This window comes from Haliotis rufescens, unplaced genomic scaffold (genome assembly GCF_023055435.1).
Source record: "Haliotis rufescens isolate VD_foot unplaced genomic scaffold, xgHalRufe1.0.p SCAF_6, whole genome shotgun sequence".
Taxonomy (NCBI): domain Eukaryota; kingdom Metazoa; phylum Mollusca; class Gastropoda; order Lepetellida; family Haliotidae; genus Haliotis; species Haliotis rufescens.
Genome location: NW_025964334.1, coordinates 38,230,582 through 38,251,358, shown reverse-complemented (window position 1 = coordinate 38,251,358; position 20,777 = coordinate 38,230,582). Strand labels below are relative to the sequence as shown.

Here is a 20,777-nt window from a genome sequence, read left to right as displayed (position 1 = left end):
TGCAGCATTAAACAACCAACCAACCAACCTCTGTGAGCGGTAGCTATAACAAGCTGTATACATAGAGCTGAGGAAAGCTATTGTGAGATTATTATGATGAAACAAGTGATGCACTGATGAAGAAGGCTGAGTTTATCAACTGACTAGGTCTCACCCACTGCAACATCTGGGCTTGGTGGACTGCAGTCAGGACTAGACTGCCGGAACTATTGATAAATGTACGTGTTTATTGTCAGAAGCTAATTCCGTCGACAGCCAGTACTGATGAATAGAAGACCCTTGGTTAATGGTGAGTCAAACTCATCGGCTGTTGCTAAGGAGATCTGGATAAATAAGTTTGAAGTTATTTGTATTGATTAAATGGATGGAAACCACCACATTAACCAGGGTTCAAATCCCCACATGGGTACAATGTGGAAAGCCACTATTAGAGTCATGGAATACCATGGAGTATCATGGAATAGTACCAAAATAGGTGTAACATCATGTCATCTAACTCATTCACTCACTAACACTCACTCACTAACACTCACTCACTCACTCACTCACTCACTCACACTCTCACTCACATATTAAACCACCTGCTCACTCACAAACACCCCACCCCCACCCCCACCCACCCCCACCCACCCCCTGTCAGATAGCCACTGATAGCTCTATGTAAGGTCATGTGGCCTGACCACCTGTCAGATAGCCACTGATAGCTGTATGTAAGGCCATGTTGCTTGACCACCTGTCAGATAGCCACTGATGGATGGATGTAAGGCCATGTGGACTGACCACCTGTCAGATAGCCACTGATAGCTGTATGTAAGGCCATGTTGCTTGACCACCTGTCAGATAGCCACTGATGGCTGTATGTAAGGCCATGTGGCCTGACCCCCTGTCAGATAGCCACTGATGGATGGATGTAAGGCCATGTGGCTTGACCACCTGTCAGATAGCCACTGATGGCTGTGAGGCCATGTTGCTTGACCACCTGTCAGATAGCCACTGATGGCTGTATGTAAGGCCATGTGGCCTGACCACCTGTCAGATAGCCACTGATGGATGGATGTAAGGCCATGTGGCCTGACCCCCTGTCAGATAGCCACTGATGGATGGATGTAAGGCCATGTGGCCTGACCACCTGTCAGATAGTTACTGATGGCTGTATGTAAGGCCATGTGGCCTGACCACCTGTCAGATAGCCACTGATGGATGTATGTAAGGCCATGTGGCTTGACCACCTGTCAGATAGCCACTGATGGCTGTGAGGTCATGTGGCTTGACCACCTGTCAGATAGCCACTGATGGCTGTGAGGTCATGTGGCTTGACCACCTGTCAGATAGCCACTGATGGCTGTATGTAAGGTCATGTGGCTTGACCACCTGTCAGATAGCCACTGATGGATGGATGTAAGGCCATGTGGCCTGACCACCTGTCAGATAGCCACTGATGGCTGTGAGGTCATGTGGCTTGACCACCTGTCAGATAGCCACTGATGGCTGTGAGGTCATGTGGCTTGACCACCTGTCAGATAGCCACTGATGGATGGATGTAAGGCCATGTGGCCTGACCACCTGTCAGATAGCCACTGATGGCTGTGAGGTCATGTGGCTTGACCACCTGTCAGATAGCCACTGATGGCTGTGAGGTCATGTGGCTTGACCACCTGTCAGATAGCCACTGATGGCTGTATGTAAGGCCATGTGGCTTGACCACCTGTCAGATAGCCACTGATGGCTGTATGTAAGGCCATATGGTCTGGCCACCTGTCAGATAAACATCTGATGAGACCTGCGCTACTTCGGGTTATAACTGAAATACTCTTTAGAGCGACATTATACTGTTAACCTCAAAGGATTCTAATTGGCAGAAGGTTTGTGGAATGGTTAAAGCATATGGTTGTCACTCCACAGACTCATGTTCGAGTTTCACATGAACACAATGTACGAAACCCAGTCTTCTCTCGCCTGCCATGATACTGCTGGAAAATTGCTAACGTAAATCCAGTGACATAAAACTCACACTCACTCACTCACATTATTCCAAACATACTGGGGGCACGGGTGGCCCAGTCGTCTAAGGCGCCGTGATTCGCTGTGCAGAGTTGCCTCCCTTGGGCACGCCAGAAACCTATGATTGTGGGTTCGAATCCCGGTTCGCCCCAATTATGTTTCTAGGTTTGTCAGCACCATACCCGTGCTCGTGGGTTTCACCGAATTGGTAAACATCTGAGACCTGCATCACTTCGGGCTTTCCTCCCACATTAAGCTGACACGCCGTGATATAACTGGAATACAGTTAAACTCACTCACTCACTCACTCCAAACATACTGATAATAAATTGTACAAGTGGGACAGACAACTCTGCAGGAGGAGGCTGGTCTTGTTAAACATTAGATATACTTTGTTCCCCATCAGTTGGAAACATATGACCACTTCATGCTGCCGAGAATCAGTAATTAGAACAACATAAACGGAATGGTACCCTGGGATTTGAAGATAATGAAAACATGACCTTCAAGCAGTTTTCTGTTCTCTAACATCTGACTGCACATAATTGCGTTGCTATTGTGTGGGATACGTTTCCTCAAGAGGCCATCCGGAACAGGGTTGCCATACACCCAGTGAGTCGTCCTTTCTGTGTGAAGTAGACATGCTCCTAGTAACATATGCCAGATCAGTCGAACATCACTGTTCAGGACAGTGTTATTGAGAGGTATGGAACTGAGGTATTCTCAGCCTTCTATTTGGCAACTAAATTGTGTTACCACTGCTGCTCATGGCCAGTCATTAGTATATTACTTTAGAAGATTATCTTCACCATCCATCATGAATTGAACATTATTGATTTCATCTGTTTGTAGCAGCTATTTTCTTTCTGCACTAGTGAGACTGTCAGTACCTCAGCTTGCTAGGTCAATTCATAATGCCAGTTTTACCTCACAGGGTACGTTCTTTTTTTAGGTTTATGGATTTCGGTCTAAATATTCATTTCAGTAGGTCAAAAAAAGTAAATGTCAGAAAATAAGTGGGTCTTTTTACAGTGTACTTTTTCTTGTCCGGCAGAATACAAAAACCCTCTTGGTGTCCTAAACCAAGTTTAAAAAGAAAATCTGGCCCAACCAATCAATGATATACAGGATAGCTAAACTGCATGTTAAACCATCATCTAAATTTTCCTGCAGCCAGTTCCAAACCAAAGATACATGTTTTCATTTATCAATCGATGAACTGCCGCTTCTTGTAAACCCATGATTAAGAGTCCTATACCTTCAACAATTATCCCACATTGACAAAGAAAGACGCACCATGCAATCGATTTTATAACCAACAAACATGTCAAGGATCATTGCTGCTTTAACATCACACATGTCAAAGATCATTGCTGCTTTCACATCACTCATGTCAAAGATCATTGCTGCTTTAACATCACACATGTCAAAGATCATTGCTGCTTTAACATCACACATGTCAAAGATCATTGCTGCTTTAACATCACACATGTCAAAGATCATTGCTGCTTTCACATCACTCATGTCAAAGATCATTGCTGCTTTAACATCACACATGTCAAAGATCATTGCTGCTTTAACATCACACATGTCAAAGATCATTGCTGCTTTAACATCACACATGTCAAAGATCATTGCTGCTTTAACATCACACATGTCAAAGGTAACCCTAACCAATCTCAAGGGTTAACCCTCCGACTAATCAACAAATTCAGCTAATAACCTCAAATATCCAACCACTCAACCTTGATCCATCATTTCAAATTTCCAACCACCCAACCTAGATCCATCATTTCAAATATCCAACCACCCAACAAGTATCAATCATTTCAAATATCCAACTACCCAACGAGTATTCATCATTTCAAATATTCAACCACCCAACCTAGATCCATCATTTCAAATATCCAACGACCCAACCAGTATTCATCATTTCAAATATCCAACCATCCAACCTAGATCCATCATTTCAAATATTCAACCTCACAAACTAAGATTCATCATGTCACAGTCCAATCAGTCCAACTAAGATCTCCTCACAAAACCTTAATGCCCCATCAACCAAAGTCCTCCCCCAAACTGAATCCCTCGGCACCAACTGACCTGGAATTTGACAGAAAATGGAATGTCACTTCCAATCCCCAGCCCCATCACTTGAAAGGTGTCACCACCCACACCAAACCTTTTTGCCCCATCTGGTCCACATGACTACCATGAAGTCAGACTTGCTGCCATCCCTCAACTCCCAGCCCCAGAGAGTTACAGAGAGGAGGTCTGCAGCTGATTAATAATGCTGTCCAGCGGTTCCTCTGGGCTCAGATACCAGGTCATCCATCTAATAGATCTGTTAATACCCAACTTGTATTTTTGTCACCATCGTAGCCTGTTCTATGAATATTGGAAGGCGAGAGTCTCTGGGGCAGCTGCCATGGTGCGGAATGTGGAAGAGGCTTACCAATTGAGCCAGTCCCGAATTTCATTTTGGATGTAATTGATAGGTCTGCCATTAATAGATGGATGAATATTGGTTGACTTCGTAATGTTATTGACTTGAGTGTGTATGTAATCGTGTAGAAAACGGCCTCCATCGTGATGGTATTCAGCACAATGTCATTGTGTTGCCATTGATCTATAGTGACAACCGCTTGTCTCTTTATAACATTCTGCAGACACTAATACACTAATAAAGGGCAGGATGGTAATGACCTGTGATCGGCTGAACAGAGCGACAATGAGGAATTGAATTATGTCAGGGCTGACAATCCAAATATTTACTATATTTCATGTCTCACTAGGAACAGGGGCAGTTTTGGTTCTTCCAAGATGGGAAATCGTGTTAACTACGCTTGAGGTCCGTGGTTCTAGTCGCTATGGTAATGAAGTTAGTTTCTGTTTTACATAGCTGCATTTGTGCTGGTGACGTGAATTGTGATTCTGCACTGATGGTTGCTAAGGTATCTTGTGCTAGATTGGGATACATGTTAGCAAATAAATTGTGGGCCTCTATGCCGAATCGATGGTCAATGCTCTGGCCATGCTTGCTCTAAGAGGTGACCATAGTGGGAATTATATGGTCAATACAGAGTGGCTTGGTATTTTCATTGGCCATCACTATTGGAAGACCAACTGTCATTAGGGACATGGTGGTCTGATCTTTCCCTGATAGTGTTGTGCCCTATGACTTGTACCCTGATGTGGATCGAGGGTCTCAGTGCCATGGTGATCTGAGTACGCACAAGATGTAGTGCTTTGTGGCTCTTGGTACTGAGTTGGCTACCCTTATGATAAAGTGCTCATTGACTTTGGGTACTGAATTGGGAATCCTGATAGTGTAGTGCTTAATGATTTGGGTACAGTGTTGGATAACAAGATGGTGCAGCCCTCTATGACTTCGGGTGCTGAGTCGGGTACCTGATGGTGTGGTCAGTTAAGACTTCGGGTACCCTGATATGTGCTGTATGGCTAGGTCCAGCTTTGATAACAAAATATACTGTTGACACGTTCACTGTGTTCCTGCCCTCCTTCTTCTTTTTTCCCTCACTCACTCCATTGTGTCCTACCGCCCTCACTCACTCCTTGGTTCCGTCACTCACTCACTCCATTGTTCACAGTTATTCACATACTATTCCTGAAAAACATCAATGGAGGTGACCCACCACACTGTCTTTGAAATAAGCACCAGATCTTGTGTCAGACCCATAATTTCAAATTTGTATGGGTCATCCCCTGCAGTAAATTTTCGTGTCAAATGAGGGCCTGAAGAGTTTGGTCAAGGCCTGCAGCTTCTAAAGTATGCATGTCCTGAAGGCAAGCAGACAATTTTTTATATTTCAAACACTGCCACCGTACATCCTTGACGTTTCAGCTTTTCTTACTGATAACTGTTCAGCAAATACGCATAGCCTCCATGCTGAGTGTTTGACCTTTCCTTGCCATTAGATTCAGGAAGTGTGCATCTCTTTTGGTGGGAAGTACACAAGTGCTGTGTCCATCAAGGCCAGTGAAATTTGTGCAAGACTCTCCGAGAACACTGATTACCCAAGGGTCCAGAAGTCGTCACATGTTAGCAGCAACTGTGTTGAAACTTGGAGTGTCTCGGTGTGGCAGTGTGTTGAACTTGAGGGCAGCTCACTGTCTTTGAAAATTACACCTGAAAGCGACAAGAAAAGGGTTGCTTCATTGAAGATGCTCATCACTGATTGGTTGCTGTGCCATAGGATAATATGATGAAGATTATGATTGGCTAATATTTTAGGTATTATTGAGGATTGTAATAAAGTATGTTAGGTTTTCATATGAATAGAGGCACTGATGTCGGACAGTTTTTTAGTTGCTGTATTTTTATCAGAGGCATGAGTGATTATGTTGTGGAATGAAAATGTATGGGCAGTAGTTTAACTTGTGGTATGGATTACCTAACGTTCTGGTAATTTAGGTTAATATTAGTGGAAGGATGACAGTTTGAGTTAGGATCTGATGAGGAATCAGTAATTATTTGCTAGGTGACAAGTAGCTGAAGGCAGGGGTTAAAGGAGTTATTGAGAATGTCCTTGAAGTTGTACCATACAATTTTAATTGAGGGACCCCTTGTAGCTTTAAACACTCAGTTTATGTCAATGACTAGGGCTGCAATGATACAGGAAGGTCATGATATGATACGTTGCTCGATAGTTTGGTCACATTACGATATGTATCACGTTACGCAACAATGCATAAAAGACAGATAACAGTGCTTCAGCTTTTAATAAGTTTCAAGGCTTCAAGCATGTCACGATTGGACCTTTCATGATTTTGGTACAGTCAAAATTCTTTTATGATAACAAGACTAGTAAAGTTGTTTTGCCTCAAAGTGGAACTTTCTCTAACTTTCCTTCAAATGCTGTAAATTTCAAAACAACAGAAAACTTCAAAGTTCAAACACCAGAAAATAATCAATGTACTTCACAGTCTGAATAGTTCAAGTTCAGGGTTCTTTTTCAGAAAAATTTAAATGTGTACATTGTCAAGGGACACTGATGCCCTCGGGCACTGACGGTGTCTCCTGCTGTTGTATCTTTACCAAGTTAGAGTCAGGGGTAGATGACCAACACAACAGTACATGCTCTTCTGACCTCACAAGATCTACCATGTACCTTTCTGACTTTAAAAAAAGATTAGAATAGCAGTTGTTTATGATTCATAGTGTAAATATAAATTTATCGTGTGTTATGCCCTTTAGAAAAATCACATTGTATCCCTGTAGCGAATTCAGGTAAGCGAACAGTTATATAAACTTGGTCAATAAAAATATGAAATTTAATATAAAAAATCAAAAGACACAATGATTTACCATTAAAATTGTATTTCCTGCTCTCCAAGGTATTGTTTAATGTGCAGAGATTACGATTACTTTACATATTTTCTCATTCACTAAGCAGGAAACTAAGCCTTATTAAAAATGTAAGTAAGTTTTGGGAGCCATGCGTTACCTCATGCTATAACTGGGTTAGCACTATATTGAGGGGTGCAATATTGAGTGAACACTGTTCTTAAGATTCCGTATTGATATATAGGCCCATGTGTATCATATGGTGGGTTAAATATCGCGATGCATTGGAATATTAGTGTATCGTTACACCCTTGTCGATGACCCCTTGACAATCATGTTAAATTTCAAGCACTGAAGACGATGAACAGATTTATAGGGATTGAGTTGTTTTGAACAGATTTTCTGTTTGTGTCATGGAAAACATCCAACATCTGAACATCCTCCCCTGATTCAATCTGATTCCCTCTGACCTTGACCCTCCACCCCAACACCCCCAAAACCCCCACCCCCCTCTATAATAAATGACCGACCCCTTGTCTTATGCTATTTGAATGTAGGCAGCCCACTAGGACCTGGGGACTTTCATGAACTGCTCAATAACACACCATGACCAAGTACAATATCAATCAATATCTTGCTCATAAAACTTCCCCAAAACTGTTATTGTCCTGGCAAGATTCTAATAACATTCTCCAACATTCTTGTCAGCATTGTATGGTGACATGGAATAATTACATTACCACCTGCATCCATGTTTATCACTGAATCCTTTTGTGATGTTTCTTTGACACAGATCTGCAGCAGATACCTGTCAGACAATTCAATAAGATTGATTAAACCCCAATCTTGGACATAACCATTGTGACATAATTTCCCTCCAGGTGGCTCTCTAACATCCTGTTGCTGTCATTTGACACCATCCCATGTAATTACTCTAACCGATCTCAAACCATTTGTCGTTACAGTTGCTGTTCGATCAGTCAAAGAGGTCCGGCAAGGAAAAACCACAGATGCTCTTCGGAACAAGGAAATTGCAGGGATTTACCCCGACGAATGCGCTTTTTCCATAATCTTTGGAGAGGAGTTCGAGTCGATGGATCTGATCGCCAATACGCCGGATGAGGCGAATATATGGGTTACTGGTCTTACCTGTCTCATTAATGCCAGTTCCAAATCTCAGACCTGTAAGTTTGTGTCATGGTACAGCCACCATTAAGCTTAGTTAACTTGGAGTCTTGCAGAAAATGAGTTTGCCAAGTGCTCTTCAGCAACTTATAGACTTAAGTTTGTGGAACCCTGTCAGGGAAAATTGGAAAGTGGTTGATTGGAATTACATCAATACCAATATTGGTTCTGCATAAAAATAGGACACTCTAGTATTCATGATGGCGGTGAGGGATGGCATACACTGCATTCGTTTAATTATTGGCCAGGGATGTAATAAAGATTTTCAATAGCAAGTATTTGGAGCTGAACATGTCTTCATGAATACACTTAAAAGATTTGATGTGCCCCAGACAAATGATGGGTTAGTTGGTTGTGGTGGAAATTTCATTTTGGTGTGGAATTTATTGGTTGTGAAGGGATAGCGGCAGATTTTGACTGGTCTGTCGGGCTTGGCCTTGTGCTTTGGCAGTATTCTGGTGTGGGAAAGCCAAGAATGGGTTTGCCCCACCTCTGTTCTTGGTCCGCACATGTTCACTTGTGATCAAGAGTAGGGGTGCAGGGTGTGCACATGTAACCTGTTCACTTGTGATCCAGAGTAGGAGTCAGGGTGTGTGCACATGTAACCTGTTCAATTGTGATCCAGAGTAGGGGTGCAGGGTGTATGCACATGTAACCTGTTCACTTGTGATCCAGAGTAGGAGTCAGGGTGTGTGCACATGTAACCTGTTCATTTGTGATCCAGAGTAGGGGTGCAGGGTGTGCACATGTAACCTGTTCACTGGCGGATCCAGAGTAGGGCTGCAGGGTGTGCACATGTAACCTGTTCACTTGTGATCCAGAGTAGGGGTGCAGGGTGTGTGCACATGTAACCTGTTCACTGGCGGATCCAGAGTAGGGGTGCAGGGTGTGCACATGTAACCTGTTCACTTGTGATCCAGAGTAGGAGTCAGGGTGTGCACATGTAACCTGTTCACTTGTGATCCAGAGTAGGGGTGCAGGGTGTATGCACATGTAACCTGTTCACTTGTGATCCAGAGTAGGAGTCAGGGTGTGTGCACATGTAACCTGTTCATTTGTGATCCAGAGTAGGGGTGCAGGGTGTGCACATGTAACCTGTTCACTGGCGGATCCAGAGTAGGGCTGCAGGGTGTGCACATGTAACCTGTTCACTTGTGATCCAGAGTAGGGGTGCAGGGTGTGTGCACATGTAACCTGTTCACTGGCGGATCCAGAGTAGGAGTCAGGGTGTGTGCACATGTAACCTGTTCACTTGTGATCCAGAGTAGGGCTGCAGGGTGTGTGCACATGTAACCTGTTCACTTGTGATCCAGAGTAGGGGTGCAGGGTGTGCACATGTAACCTGTTCACTTGTGATCGAGAGTAGGAGTCAGGGTGTGTGCACATGTAACCTGTTCACTTGTGATCCAGAGTAGGGGTGCAGGGTGTGCACATGTAACCTGTTCACTTGTGATCCAGAGTATGGGTGCAGGGTGTGCACATGTAACCTGTTCACTTGTGATCCAGAATAGGGGTGCAGGGTGTGCACATGTAACCTGTTCACTTGTGATCCAGAGTAGGGGTGCAGGGTGTGCACATGTAACCTGTTCACTTGTGATCCAGAGTAGGGGTGCTGGGTGTGCACATGTAACCTGTTCATTTGTGATCCAGAGTAGGGGTGCAGGGTGTGCACATGTAACCTGTTCACTTGTGATCAAGAGTAGGAGTCAGGGTGTGTGCACATGTAACCTGTTCACTTGTGATCCAGAGTAGGGGTGCAGGGTGTGCACATGTAACCTGTTCACTTGTGATCCAGAGTAGGGCTGCAGGGTGTGTGCACATGTAACCTGTTCACTTGTGATCCAGAGTAGGGGTGCAGGGTGTGCATATGTAACCTGTTCACTTGTGATCCAGAGTAGGAGTCAGGGTGTGTGCACATGTAACCTGTTCACTTGTGATCCAGAGTAGGGGTGCAGGGTGTGCACATGTAACCTGTTCACTTGTGATCCAGAGTAGGGGTGCAGGGTGTGCACATGTAACCTGTTCACTTGTGATCCAGAATAGGGGTGCAGGGTGTGCACATGTAACCTGTTCACTTGTGATCCAGAGTAGGGGTGCAGGGTGTGCACATGTAACCTGTTCACTTGTGATCCAGAGTAGGGGTGCTGGGTGTGCACATGTAACCTGTTCATTTGTGATCCAGAGTAGGGGTGCAGGGTGTGCACATGTAACCTGTTCACTTGTGATCCAGAGTAGGAGTCAGGGTGTGTGCACATGTAACCTGTTCACTTGTGATCCAGAGTAGGGGTGCAGGGTGTGCACATGTAACCTGTTCACTTGTGATCCAGAGTAGGGGTGCAGGGTGTGCACATGTAACCTGTTCACTTGTGATCCAGAGTAGGGGTGCAGGGTGTGCACATGTAACCTGTTCACTTGTGATCCAGAGTAGGGGTGCAGGGTGTGCACATGTAACCTGTTCACTTGTGATCCAGAGTAGGAGTCAGGGTGTGTGCACATGTAACCTGTTCACTTGTGATCCAGAGTAGGAGTCAGGGTGTGTGCACATGTAACCTGTTCACTTGTGATCCAGAATAGGGGTGCAGGGTGTGCACATGTAACCTGTTCACTTGTGATCCAGAGTAGGGGTGCAGGGTGTGCACATGTAACCTGTTCACTGGCGGATCCAGAGTAGGGGTGCAGGGTGTGCACATGTAACCTGTTCACTTGTGATCCAGAGTAGGAGTCAGGGTGTGCACATGTAACCTGTTCACTTGTGATCCAGAGTAGGGGTGCAGGGTGTGCACATGTAACCTGTTCACTTGTGATCCAGAGTAGGGGTGCAGGGTGTGCACATGTAACCTGTTCACTGGCGGATCCAGAGTAGGGGTGAAGGGTGTATGCACATGTAACCTGTTCACTGGCGGATCCAGAGTAGGAGTCAGGGTGTGCACATGTAACCTGTTCACTTGTGATCCAGAGTAGGGGTGCAGGCTTTTTTTTCATGTTAGCTGCGTCTTACCATGCCACTTTCCGACTTGGGTATAACTTCGTGCTTAAATTTAGGATACTCATTCAATTGGATCTGATGTTTGTCCTATGCAGTAATTTCTTTTAGAGGTAAATAAACTCATGAAGGTTTTGATATTTGGAAAGCTGAATGTTTATACATATCATACATAATTTACATGATGCATGAAACCTAGTTGGTGAACAGTTATTGCAAGTTTTATTTGGGGTGTCCTTATGCTATGTGCCTATCGAATGGGTTCGACTGATGTTGCAGGGCTAGCAGCACACTCTGTCAAATTTGTCTGACAGTAGCATTGAGAGCTTTCAACAACAAGCAAACACACCAACAAATGGCCAAATGTTCAAAGGAGCCAGAACTCCCCATGCAGAGTTGCCTCCCTTTGTCAATAGATGTTTTTGAAAGAAGTACAACCCACAATGTTACAGATGATGTTGGATGTATAGTATAGTTTGTCTTTATCTTGGGAAACGCAAAATAGATGCCATCTGAAGAAAAATAGTCTTTATGGTGTTGTGAATTTTTTCCCCTCTGTTTCATGTACTTTTCAAACTCGACTGAGGTGATCCCAGGGGGATTTAGGTTGAACTTTATAGTTGTGCCTTACCTTGAAATAGGTATGATAAATGTGATGTCGTGGCAAGTGAATGAGCTTTTCCTTTCTGGTGCTCATTAGTCCATGAGCTGAGCTACACACTGTTTACACGACTCGGTATAATGGTTTCCAAACTCTGGCATTAGCCATTTGGCCTCCGAGGAAGGACATTCTGGAAATAGAATGATTTGTTGTCACCATTAGAAAATCCTCATCCTGGTTTGAATCCCATCTATCTTCTTCTGTGTCGGAAACAGTGAGCTCTCTTTGGAGATGCTTGTCTGGAAACACTGAGAGCACAATCTTAGCACAGTGGAAATGGAAGATTGATTGTGTGTGTTCACTTATTTTTCACCAATTTTTTGTGATGTAAGCAAATTTGAAACTTAACAAGGACACATTTTCTGTTTTGTTTCTGCTGTTTAATTTTGGAATATAGGTGTAACAAGCTTAGGAGATGAACTGTGTTTACTATGTAGAGCTAGGTTACCTGAAGATTTAACCGTTTTAAATTGAATTTGTAACCAAACATGCAGTGTACAGGGTGTGGGTGAACCAATATCCACTGGCAACAGTCTTGGGTACTTATACTGTCAACCACTGGTTTGCCTGTTTATAGGTCAGCGTGATATAGCTGGAATATAGCCGACTGTAGCAGGAAACACTGTTGATAACATTTGTATTGGTTGTAAAGGTTTGTATCAGTATTGTACAGAATGTATATGTAGGTGTTCTGCCTTTTGTTGCAGCTCCCAATGCTATCGAAGACCTCCAACAGATGAGAGATACATATCCTTTTTAAGCTGCAGACTCTTTTATGGCTGTTGACACACAGGTTTGTCTCATGTCAGAAGGTATTTCCAGTGTATCGGGGTACAGTAGACAGCTGTTAACATGTCTGTATTGTGAACTGCAACAATATTTTTCTGCCTTTGAGATTCATATTTTCTAAGACTAGTCCAGAGTACTAAATATAACTGTACACCTGAATCACTGGTTCTTAGTGTTTGTAGCTTGTCAAGACAAAATGTTTACGACGTTTTTGTCAGTTATATTGAGTTCCAATTTGTAGCCAAATTGAGCAAAAGAGAACTTGTTCAGAATTACTGCAATCAAATGTTACGTACATTATCAGAATCTACCCCATTACCAGAATCTACCAATTACCATAACCTACCCATTATCAGAATCTAGCCATTACCAGAGTCTTCCTCATTATCAGAATCTAGCCAATTACCAGAACCTACCCCATTAACAGAATATAGCCATTACCATAACCTGACCCCTTAGCAGAATCTACCCACTGACAGAACCTTCCCCCCATTTGTGAGAATCTCTGACCACTTCACCCTGCAACCTATCAGCAACACAACCCACAGTATGTCCAGACAAGTTATGTCTTTTTGATTATAGCCTCTTGGCATCATTAAGTTGCTAATGGGACATGACCCCGATTATATGCAGATATGCACTGGTAGTGCAGTTGGCAATCAAACAAGGGGCACAACTCTGTTAGTCACTTCCTGTTGAGGGCAGCATCATTCCACCGGCCCCTAGTGACTTCCATCCTTATTCTATACAGGAGAGATTTGCCCTACTTCATCACAGCTGTTATTGCAGTATTGACTCCCTTAGATTAGGGCCTCTACCCGCTGAAGTGAAGGAAAAATAGATTTTGCAGTCACAATATATTTCATCATGGCTTGATAACATTGGGCAAAGACGAAGCTGCGCTTATTGAGCGCCAGGTCTTAAGTATCCAAAGAAAACAGGCATTGATGCCATGTCAAAATAGCCAGAACGGTTTGGACTTTAAATTCTTGATTAGATTTGACAAGCTGTTAGTATTATCATGAACAAAGGTATATTTACGTCTGCCAGGATTCCGTGAGGGACACCATTGTTAGCTTGAGGATGTAATGCGAGTATATTAACAATACTTCTTTATTGTTTGATCCTGGGTCATGATCAAGGCCTCAAGATGACAAAAAGATTTCCATTGAAGAATGTGATGTTATTTTGATATGGCAGGCTTGATGTTTTGAGACGTAATCTATACTCCATCAGTGTAGAATAGAAGGGCTACCAAAATACGCCTATCACCAAGATAATTCAGTCCTGGTCTCGGGCAGAATCACTGGAAAGATATTTGTACATATCGGTTAGTTTCAGGTGGCGCTGAACAAACAAGATACATCTGAGCATATACTTCAAGGACTGGAAATAGCACTTCGTGATCAGAAGGGCGATGTGGAAGGGACAAAAATGATTAAAAGAGAATGAATCTGCAGACAGGTCACAGCTGTAGGATTTTCTTTCAAATGAAGCCATGTTTCAAAAAAGCAGTTAGGTAATAAATTACAATCTGAGAAATCCATGTCCAAATGAAAAAAAGCTGAGAAACAGGTATTGAGTAATATGACTTTTTCGTCTGCTAAATAAGCTCAAATTCAGATTTTGATTTAGCCCTACTGATTGTAGAAGCAATTTTGGAAATTTAATAGGACCATTAATTGCCATTACAATGTATGAGTTGATTTGGCCAGTTGTCTAAGATGACACATGAGTTGCATCCCTTATGCTTGCCAGAAACCTAGGCCAGTCATCATGTGCCCGGATCCCTGTTCACCCTGATTATGGTTCTGGGTTTGCTCATGGGTTTCATCAAGTGGGAAAATTCTAAGACCTGCTCCCTTCAGGTTTTTCTCCCACATTCAGCTGACCTATTGTTCAAAGTGGCATTAAACAGAACTTACTCACTGATGTATGCGTATTGTCACACTTTCAACTATAGTTCTATGTCCGGTCCTTAACTCTTTCAACACCGTAGGCCGGTTATCCGCCCAAGAAGCATCGAGTCCCCAGACACCACAGGCCAGTTATCCGGCCAAGCCGTAGTCACGTCAAAATAGTATATATTTTTATGGACCTACCTGTAATGTCATTCATTTATTAAATCTATCACATTTCACAATGTCTGAAATACATATTCCATTTCAATTTAACATGTTTTATCGTTAAATTAAAAAATTATTCACTATTTCTCGCGATTTCGACACACATTTCGACAACGGGTCCACATCGAACACGTCAAAGAGGAAAATAAAGACGTTTTAAACAAATCTTTAAATATATTATACAAAGTAATAAATAAAATCAACAAAAATATATCTAAAAGTAATCAAACTTACATCTAAGTTATTATTTCCACCTTTTCGTGCGATCGCGTGTAATGTAAGTCAAATGACATCTCGGCTTTCGTCGCCTTGAATTCTCGGCTCGGACACGATGTTTAATGCAAAAATATATGCATGAAAAATCTTTGTCACAGCTCGTAACCTAGCAGGATACATTCACGAAGTTCCATATTTTTAATATATATCGTGATTTCCTGCTCAAAACGTTCAGAATAACACGATTTAACAAAATTCTTTCGCAAACTTCTGTAATTTATCGAACACGAGCTTGGTATCACAGCTGTAATTTGATTGGCTGCCTTAGGTCACGTGCTCAAAATTGACCAATCACGAAACTTGTAGCAGATTTCAGCAAGAAAGCGTCATTAGAAACCAATTTTAATCCAATGAAATCGCTTGTTATAACTACGGAAAAAAAACAGTCGATGTTACGAGCGTGTAGATGAAGGAATAAGCTTTCCAGCGATGTGTCATATGCCATTCTTCGACGAACGTGTTATTCATGCGAAACCTCGAAAACGGGGGTATTTCTTCATTTTACTGGGCGGACAGTCGCTGTTATCGGGAAATGGGTGATGACAGAAACTATTTATAATTCTTTTTAAAATGATTTTCCAATTACGTAAACAATGAAAATAAAACAGAAATAGGTACTTGGATATTATGAAATCATATATTTGCCGAAAATCATCAAGTTTTCGCTTCCTTGGTCCTTAATCTGGATGTTAACAACGTGTTAGCGTACATTTTTTATTTACAACAAATTTAATTAAGTTGTAAATGCATTATTTTAAATAATTTGAAAAATATAACTTTCATATTTATAAACCATAGGATCAGACCTTTCAAATGGTGTATAACATGTAGTAGCAAATATATTTTACAAGCAGGTATTTTCTTTGATAAATGTTGGCTTCATCTATTACACAAGAGTCTCTGGGAACTCGGTGTCCCAGCAGTAAACACTTCTGGTTGACTGGTGTTGAAAGAGTTAAGTTGGATTGAAGTAGTTGTGCAAGCCTCTTTCTGAATTATCGTCCGTTGGTCCATCAATATTTCTTCATGAAACTTTGTACACATATCAGCATGCACTGAACTAGTGCCTCCTGCTATTCAGGATTGTTTTTCTTTTTTTTAAGTTTACAGGGCAATGAGTTTAGATGGTGAGATGTCACAGCACTTGTGTATACTCATGCAGGTGTTGAAGTGGTGCCTTCTGCTGTTTAGATGTCACAGCACATGTGTATACTCATGCAGATGATGAAGTGGTGCCTTTTGCTGTTTGGATGTCACAGCACATGTGTATACTTATGCAGGTGTTGAAGTGGTGCCTTTTGCTGTTTACGTGTCACAGCAGCACTTGTGTATACTCATGCAGATGATGAAGTGGTGCCTTTTGCTGTTCTGATGTCACAGCACTTGTGTATACTCATGCAGGTGTTGAAGTGGTGCCTTTTGCTGTTTAGATGTCACAGCACTTGTGTATACTCATGCAGGTGTTGAAGTGGTGCCTTTTGCTGTTTAGATGTCACAGCACATGTGTATACTCATGCAGATGATGAAGTGGTGCCTTTTGCTGTTTAGATGTCACAGCACATGTGTATACTCATGCAGGTGTTGAAGTGGTGCCTTTTGCTGTTTAGATGTCACAGCACATGTGTATACTCATGCAGGTGTTGAAGTGGTGCCTTTTGCTGTTTAGATGTCACAGCACTTGTGTATACTCATGCAGGTGTTGAAGTGGTGCCTTTTGCTGTTTAGATGTCACAGCACATGTGTATACTCATGCGTGTGTTGAAGTGGTGCCTTTTGCTGTTCTGATGTCACAGCAGCCATGATGCCTGTAAAGTTGTTGTTTTGAAAGTGTGTACATTTCCTTAACATGTGTACATGGTTGCTGGAGCTGTTTGAGACAGCGGACTCGGGTCAGTCAGGGGTGCTGGAGGAGACGGAGGTGGTGAAGCTGATGAGGAGGATCAACTCTACCATCACTACATCTGTCATCTATCAGAAACTAAAGGTGAGACAACTCTCCATTTATAATGCTAAATACCATGTTCTGCACGGGGCTGATGACATCATATGGTGGACAGTGTCATTGTAGGTCAGTGTACTGGACTACTTGAGGTGAGGTGAGGTGAGGCGAAATGGGGTTTAATCAAACTAGAAAACTAACAGTTTTTGTCCAATAGTCCTTATAATGATAACATATAGCAAAGCCCTTAAAAATGGCAAATTTCTACTAGTCCTTATGATACCTTAACAATTGGGCAGTTTGGCAAGGACTACAGGACCAGTGCCAATTCCTAATGCTGGTTTAATGTCACGTCCAATGTCACGTCTAAGATTATTGCACTTATACAGTGACATGCATGCACATGTATGTATTTGGGGCTGCTTGTACTAGTCCGGACTGATGCCGATTTATAGTGCTAGCCCACTGAGATACTATGCCACAGTTTAACATGACTACCTCACTGGAGCGCCTGGCAGGTTAACAACAAATACCATCTTTTAACGTCTTCTGGTTAGGCGCAGCCGGGGATCAAACCCCAGACCTTACGCTTTCCAGGTGGACACTCTGCCACTAGACCACAGAGGCGGTTGATTACTTGAGTGTTAGAGATTACTGAGCTGCCAAGATAAAGTATGCTTCTATCTGTCAAACTCACTTAGATGACCAGGTTAGAATTTGTCTTCAGGAACACTTGCTTGCACTAAGATACGACTTATCGACTATCAGTGGTCAGACTTGCTGACTTGGTGGAAGTCATCATGTCCCACTTGAGTAGATCAATGCTCATGATGTCAATCACTGGATTGACTGGTCCAGACACGATGACATACAGCCTTCTTCCAGCTGGAATATTGCTGAGTGTGGTAGTAAACAACATCAGCAGGAGAAACTAACATTTTTAGTCTATATAGTCCTTATAATGATAACATAAAGCAAAAACACTTAACAAAGGCAAATTCCTACTAGTCCTTATGATACCTTAACAATTGGGCAGTTTGGCATGGGCTACAGGACTAGTGTCAATTTCTAATGCTGAACAATCAAACTATTTACAAAAAGTATCTCATTTGGAGCCCAACAGATAAACCATTCTGTGATAGATCTAGTGGACCATCGATCTCCCATCCCAGTGTTTTGTTGGTGAGCCCAATCTTAAATTCTCTTATCCTGTGTGCAGTTTAGTGCTCAGCATCTCATACTTATTGTGAGCCGTGAAGATCTGGGGTAGAATAGGTCTTCAGCAACCCATTCTTGATGTAAAAGTCGACCAGAATTGTTGTAAGAGGCAACTGACAGGATCGTTGCGTGGATTGATGCTCATGATGTCAATCACTGGATTGTCTGGTCCAGACTTGATTATTTGCAGACCACCGTCATATAGGTGGAATATTGCTGAGTGCGGCGTTAAACAACAAACACACAAACAAAATCATGCGTATTGTAAGAGCTGACTGATGACTAACAAGGGCTTACAATATAGGACCTGTCTCATCATATCGTGTCTTACCCTGGCAGCAAGAACTGAAGCTCATGTTATCAACCATTGGTTTGATAAGCTCAGATTCTGTTGTTTACAGGGTCACTGAATATTAGTGTAACACTGCAAAATTCACTCTTTTACTTGTTGAAGTGTTGAAGAAGTGTACCTTAGCATGAGCCATGAGTCCAAAGTCTGAGTCTAGTTAAATTGTCTTCGTAGCTCAGCTCAGCTCAGCCAAGAGCACTAAAAGCTTCTGAAAATGATGCTGAGTTCAGTCAAGTAGACACAAATGTTGGTTTTTTTGCACGAACTCGGATTGGTAATTGGAACTAAATGGTAAAGATGATCTTTTACAGGTTCTAGTTATCCCAGTAATAAGGATTATTCTTTTGCCTCAAAATCTTCTCAGCCGGGTTAAAGAATGAAAAGTGTTGGATCAGCAACAGATCGGTTTCTGGCAGATTTTGATGAACATTGATATAAGCTGTCTGCAACTAGACATGTGTTTTGTGTGATAAGAGCACATTTATTACCCTTTAAACAGCGCAACATTCCTCCTTGAAACTCAAACCCCAAAATGTCTTCACACAACCCACAATCCCAAATAGCCCTGACCTTTTCCAAAATATATGCTTTTACGGCAGCACAGTCTGACAAACCCTTCCATATTAAAACCTTTTCTGGCAGACAATGTACAAAATTACTTTCCAAGAGATTCCTCTAACCCTCTTTACTTAATACTTTTCCATGTGGCCTATTTGCCCTTTATCACAAATGACCTTGACTACACATAAGTCAAACCCACTGAAAGTGCAGAAAATGTTGTTTAAAAAAAACAAAAAAGGACATCAGATGACGCAGAAGCTGAAAGTGGTAATGAAATCATCTTGCATGGATAACAGTGATCAGTAGGTAATTTACAAGACACTCCAAGTCGGGAAAAGATCTTTTTTGGGTCTGCAGCAGGTTATATGGCAGTGGAGGCTTCTGGGATTATAAAAGGTCTAAGCCTAGCCTCCCTATGGCAAGGTTCTTGGGGCCGAAGGTTTGCCCAGCTAGTGGGATGCCATTTGGTTGATCATGATAGCAAATCCTACAATAACCTGCCTCTCTGTCAAAGGAAATGGTCAATTTTGTTCTGAGAATTTCCAGAGGATCAATATCACCAACTTCTCGGGTCTGATATGTATGGATTTGTATGAGGGAATGAAATGGAAGGGAAGGTTTATGGCATTTAAAATCCATCATTGTTAGTCTTGGAGGTGTTCTGCTCCCTGTTGATGTAATAAATGTTCCCATATAGTGAAAGGACGATTTATCTGGTTTGTATTTGGAACATGTTTTTTCATGATAAAAAAAATGTTATGAGGAATTTTTAGCCATGCTACTTTCAGCCATATTGTAATGTCATAATTCAAAGCTCACTTCTTCCCAACTGCTAGACAAGTGAATTGGTTTTTGATATGCTGTGGACCTCCTGAGTTCATTGCGAGAGATTGTCTTAGATGAACCCCATGGGGGGTTCCTGGTTATAATAGGTTCCTAGCAACCTGTGCTGGTCGTATGAGACGGCCAAATGGATCGGGTAGTCGGGATCAGTGACTTGGTTAATTGCATGCCACTGTACCCAACGATGCGGATTGTTGCTCACAATGTAAATCATTGGATTGTCTGGTGCAGACTCAATTGTTTACAGGCTGTGGTCATACTGCTGGAATATTGTTGAGTGCGGTGTTAAACAAGAAACAAACAAATCAGCTGCCTAGGACTGAGCTTGACAATGTGATATTGCAGTATCAGGACCCAGACTAGAACACTGATTAAGTACATTTGATGGATTGACCATGAGAACTAAAAACAAAGAAATTAATGAAATTACATTGAAACAGTAAATCAGATCTGCCATGCGCTGCATATCTAAAGAATCCTCTTTGAAGAACACGGATTTACAGATTATATGTCTCGAGTGAATTAAGTTTGTTCCGAG

General features: G+C 42.3%; 1 protein-coding gene across 4 annotated transcripts in view; it reads left to right on the top strand.

The window, feature by feature from the left end:
- The window catches only part of LOC124145834 (inactive phospholipase C-like protein 2), a 230,190-nt gene that overhangs the window by 101,714 nt on the left and 107,699 nt on the right, over positions 1-20,777 (top strand). For all 4 annotated transcript variants that reach the window (XM_048385568.1, XM_048385567.1, XM_048385570.1 and 1 more), the window contains exons 3-5: positions 8,275-8,493; positions 12,846-12,885; positions 17,184-17,313. In XM_048385568.1, the coding sequence (XP_048241525.1) occupies positions 8,275-8,493; positions 12,846-12,885; positions 17,184-17,313 (389 nt within the window). The remainder of the gene's footprint in view (positions 1-8,274; positions 8,494-12,845; positions 12,886-17,183; positions 17,314-20,777) is intronic.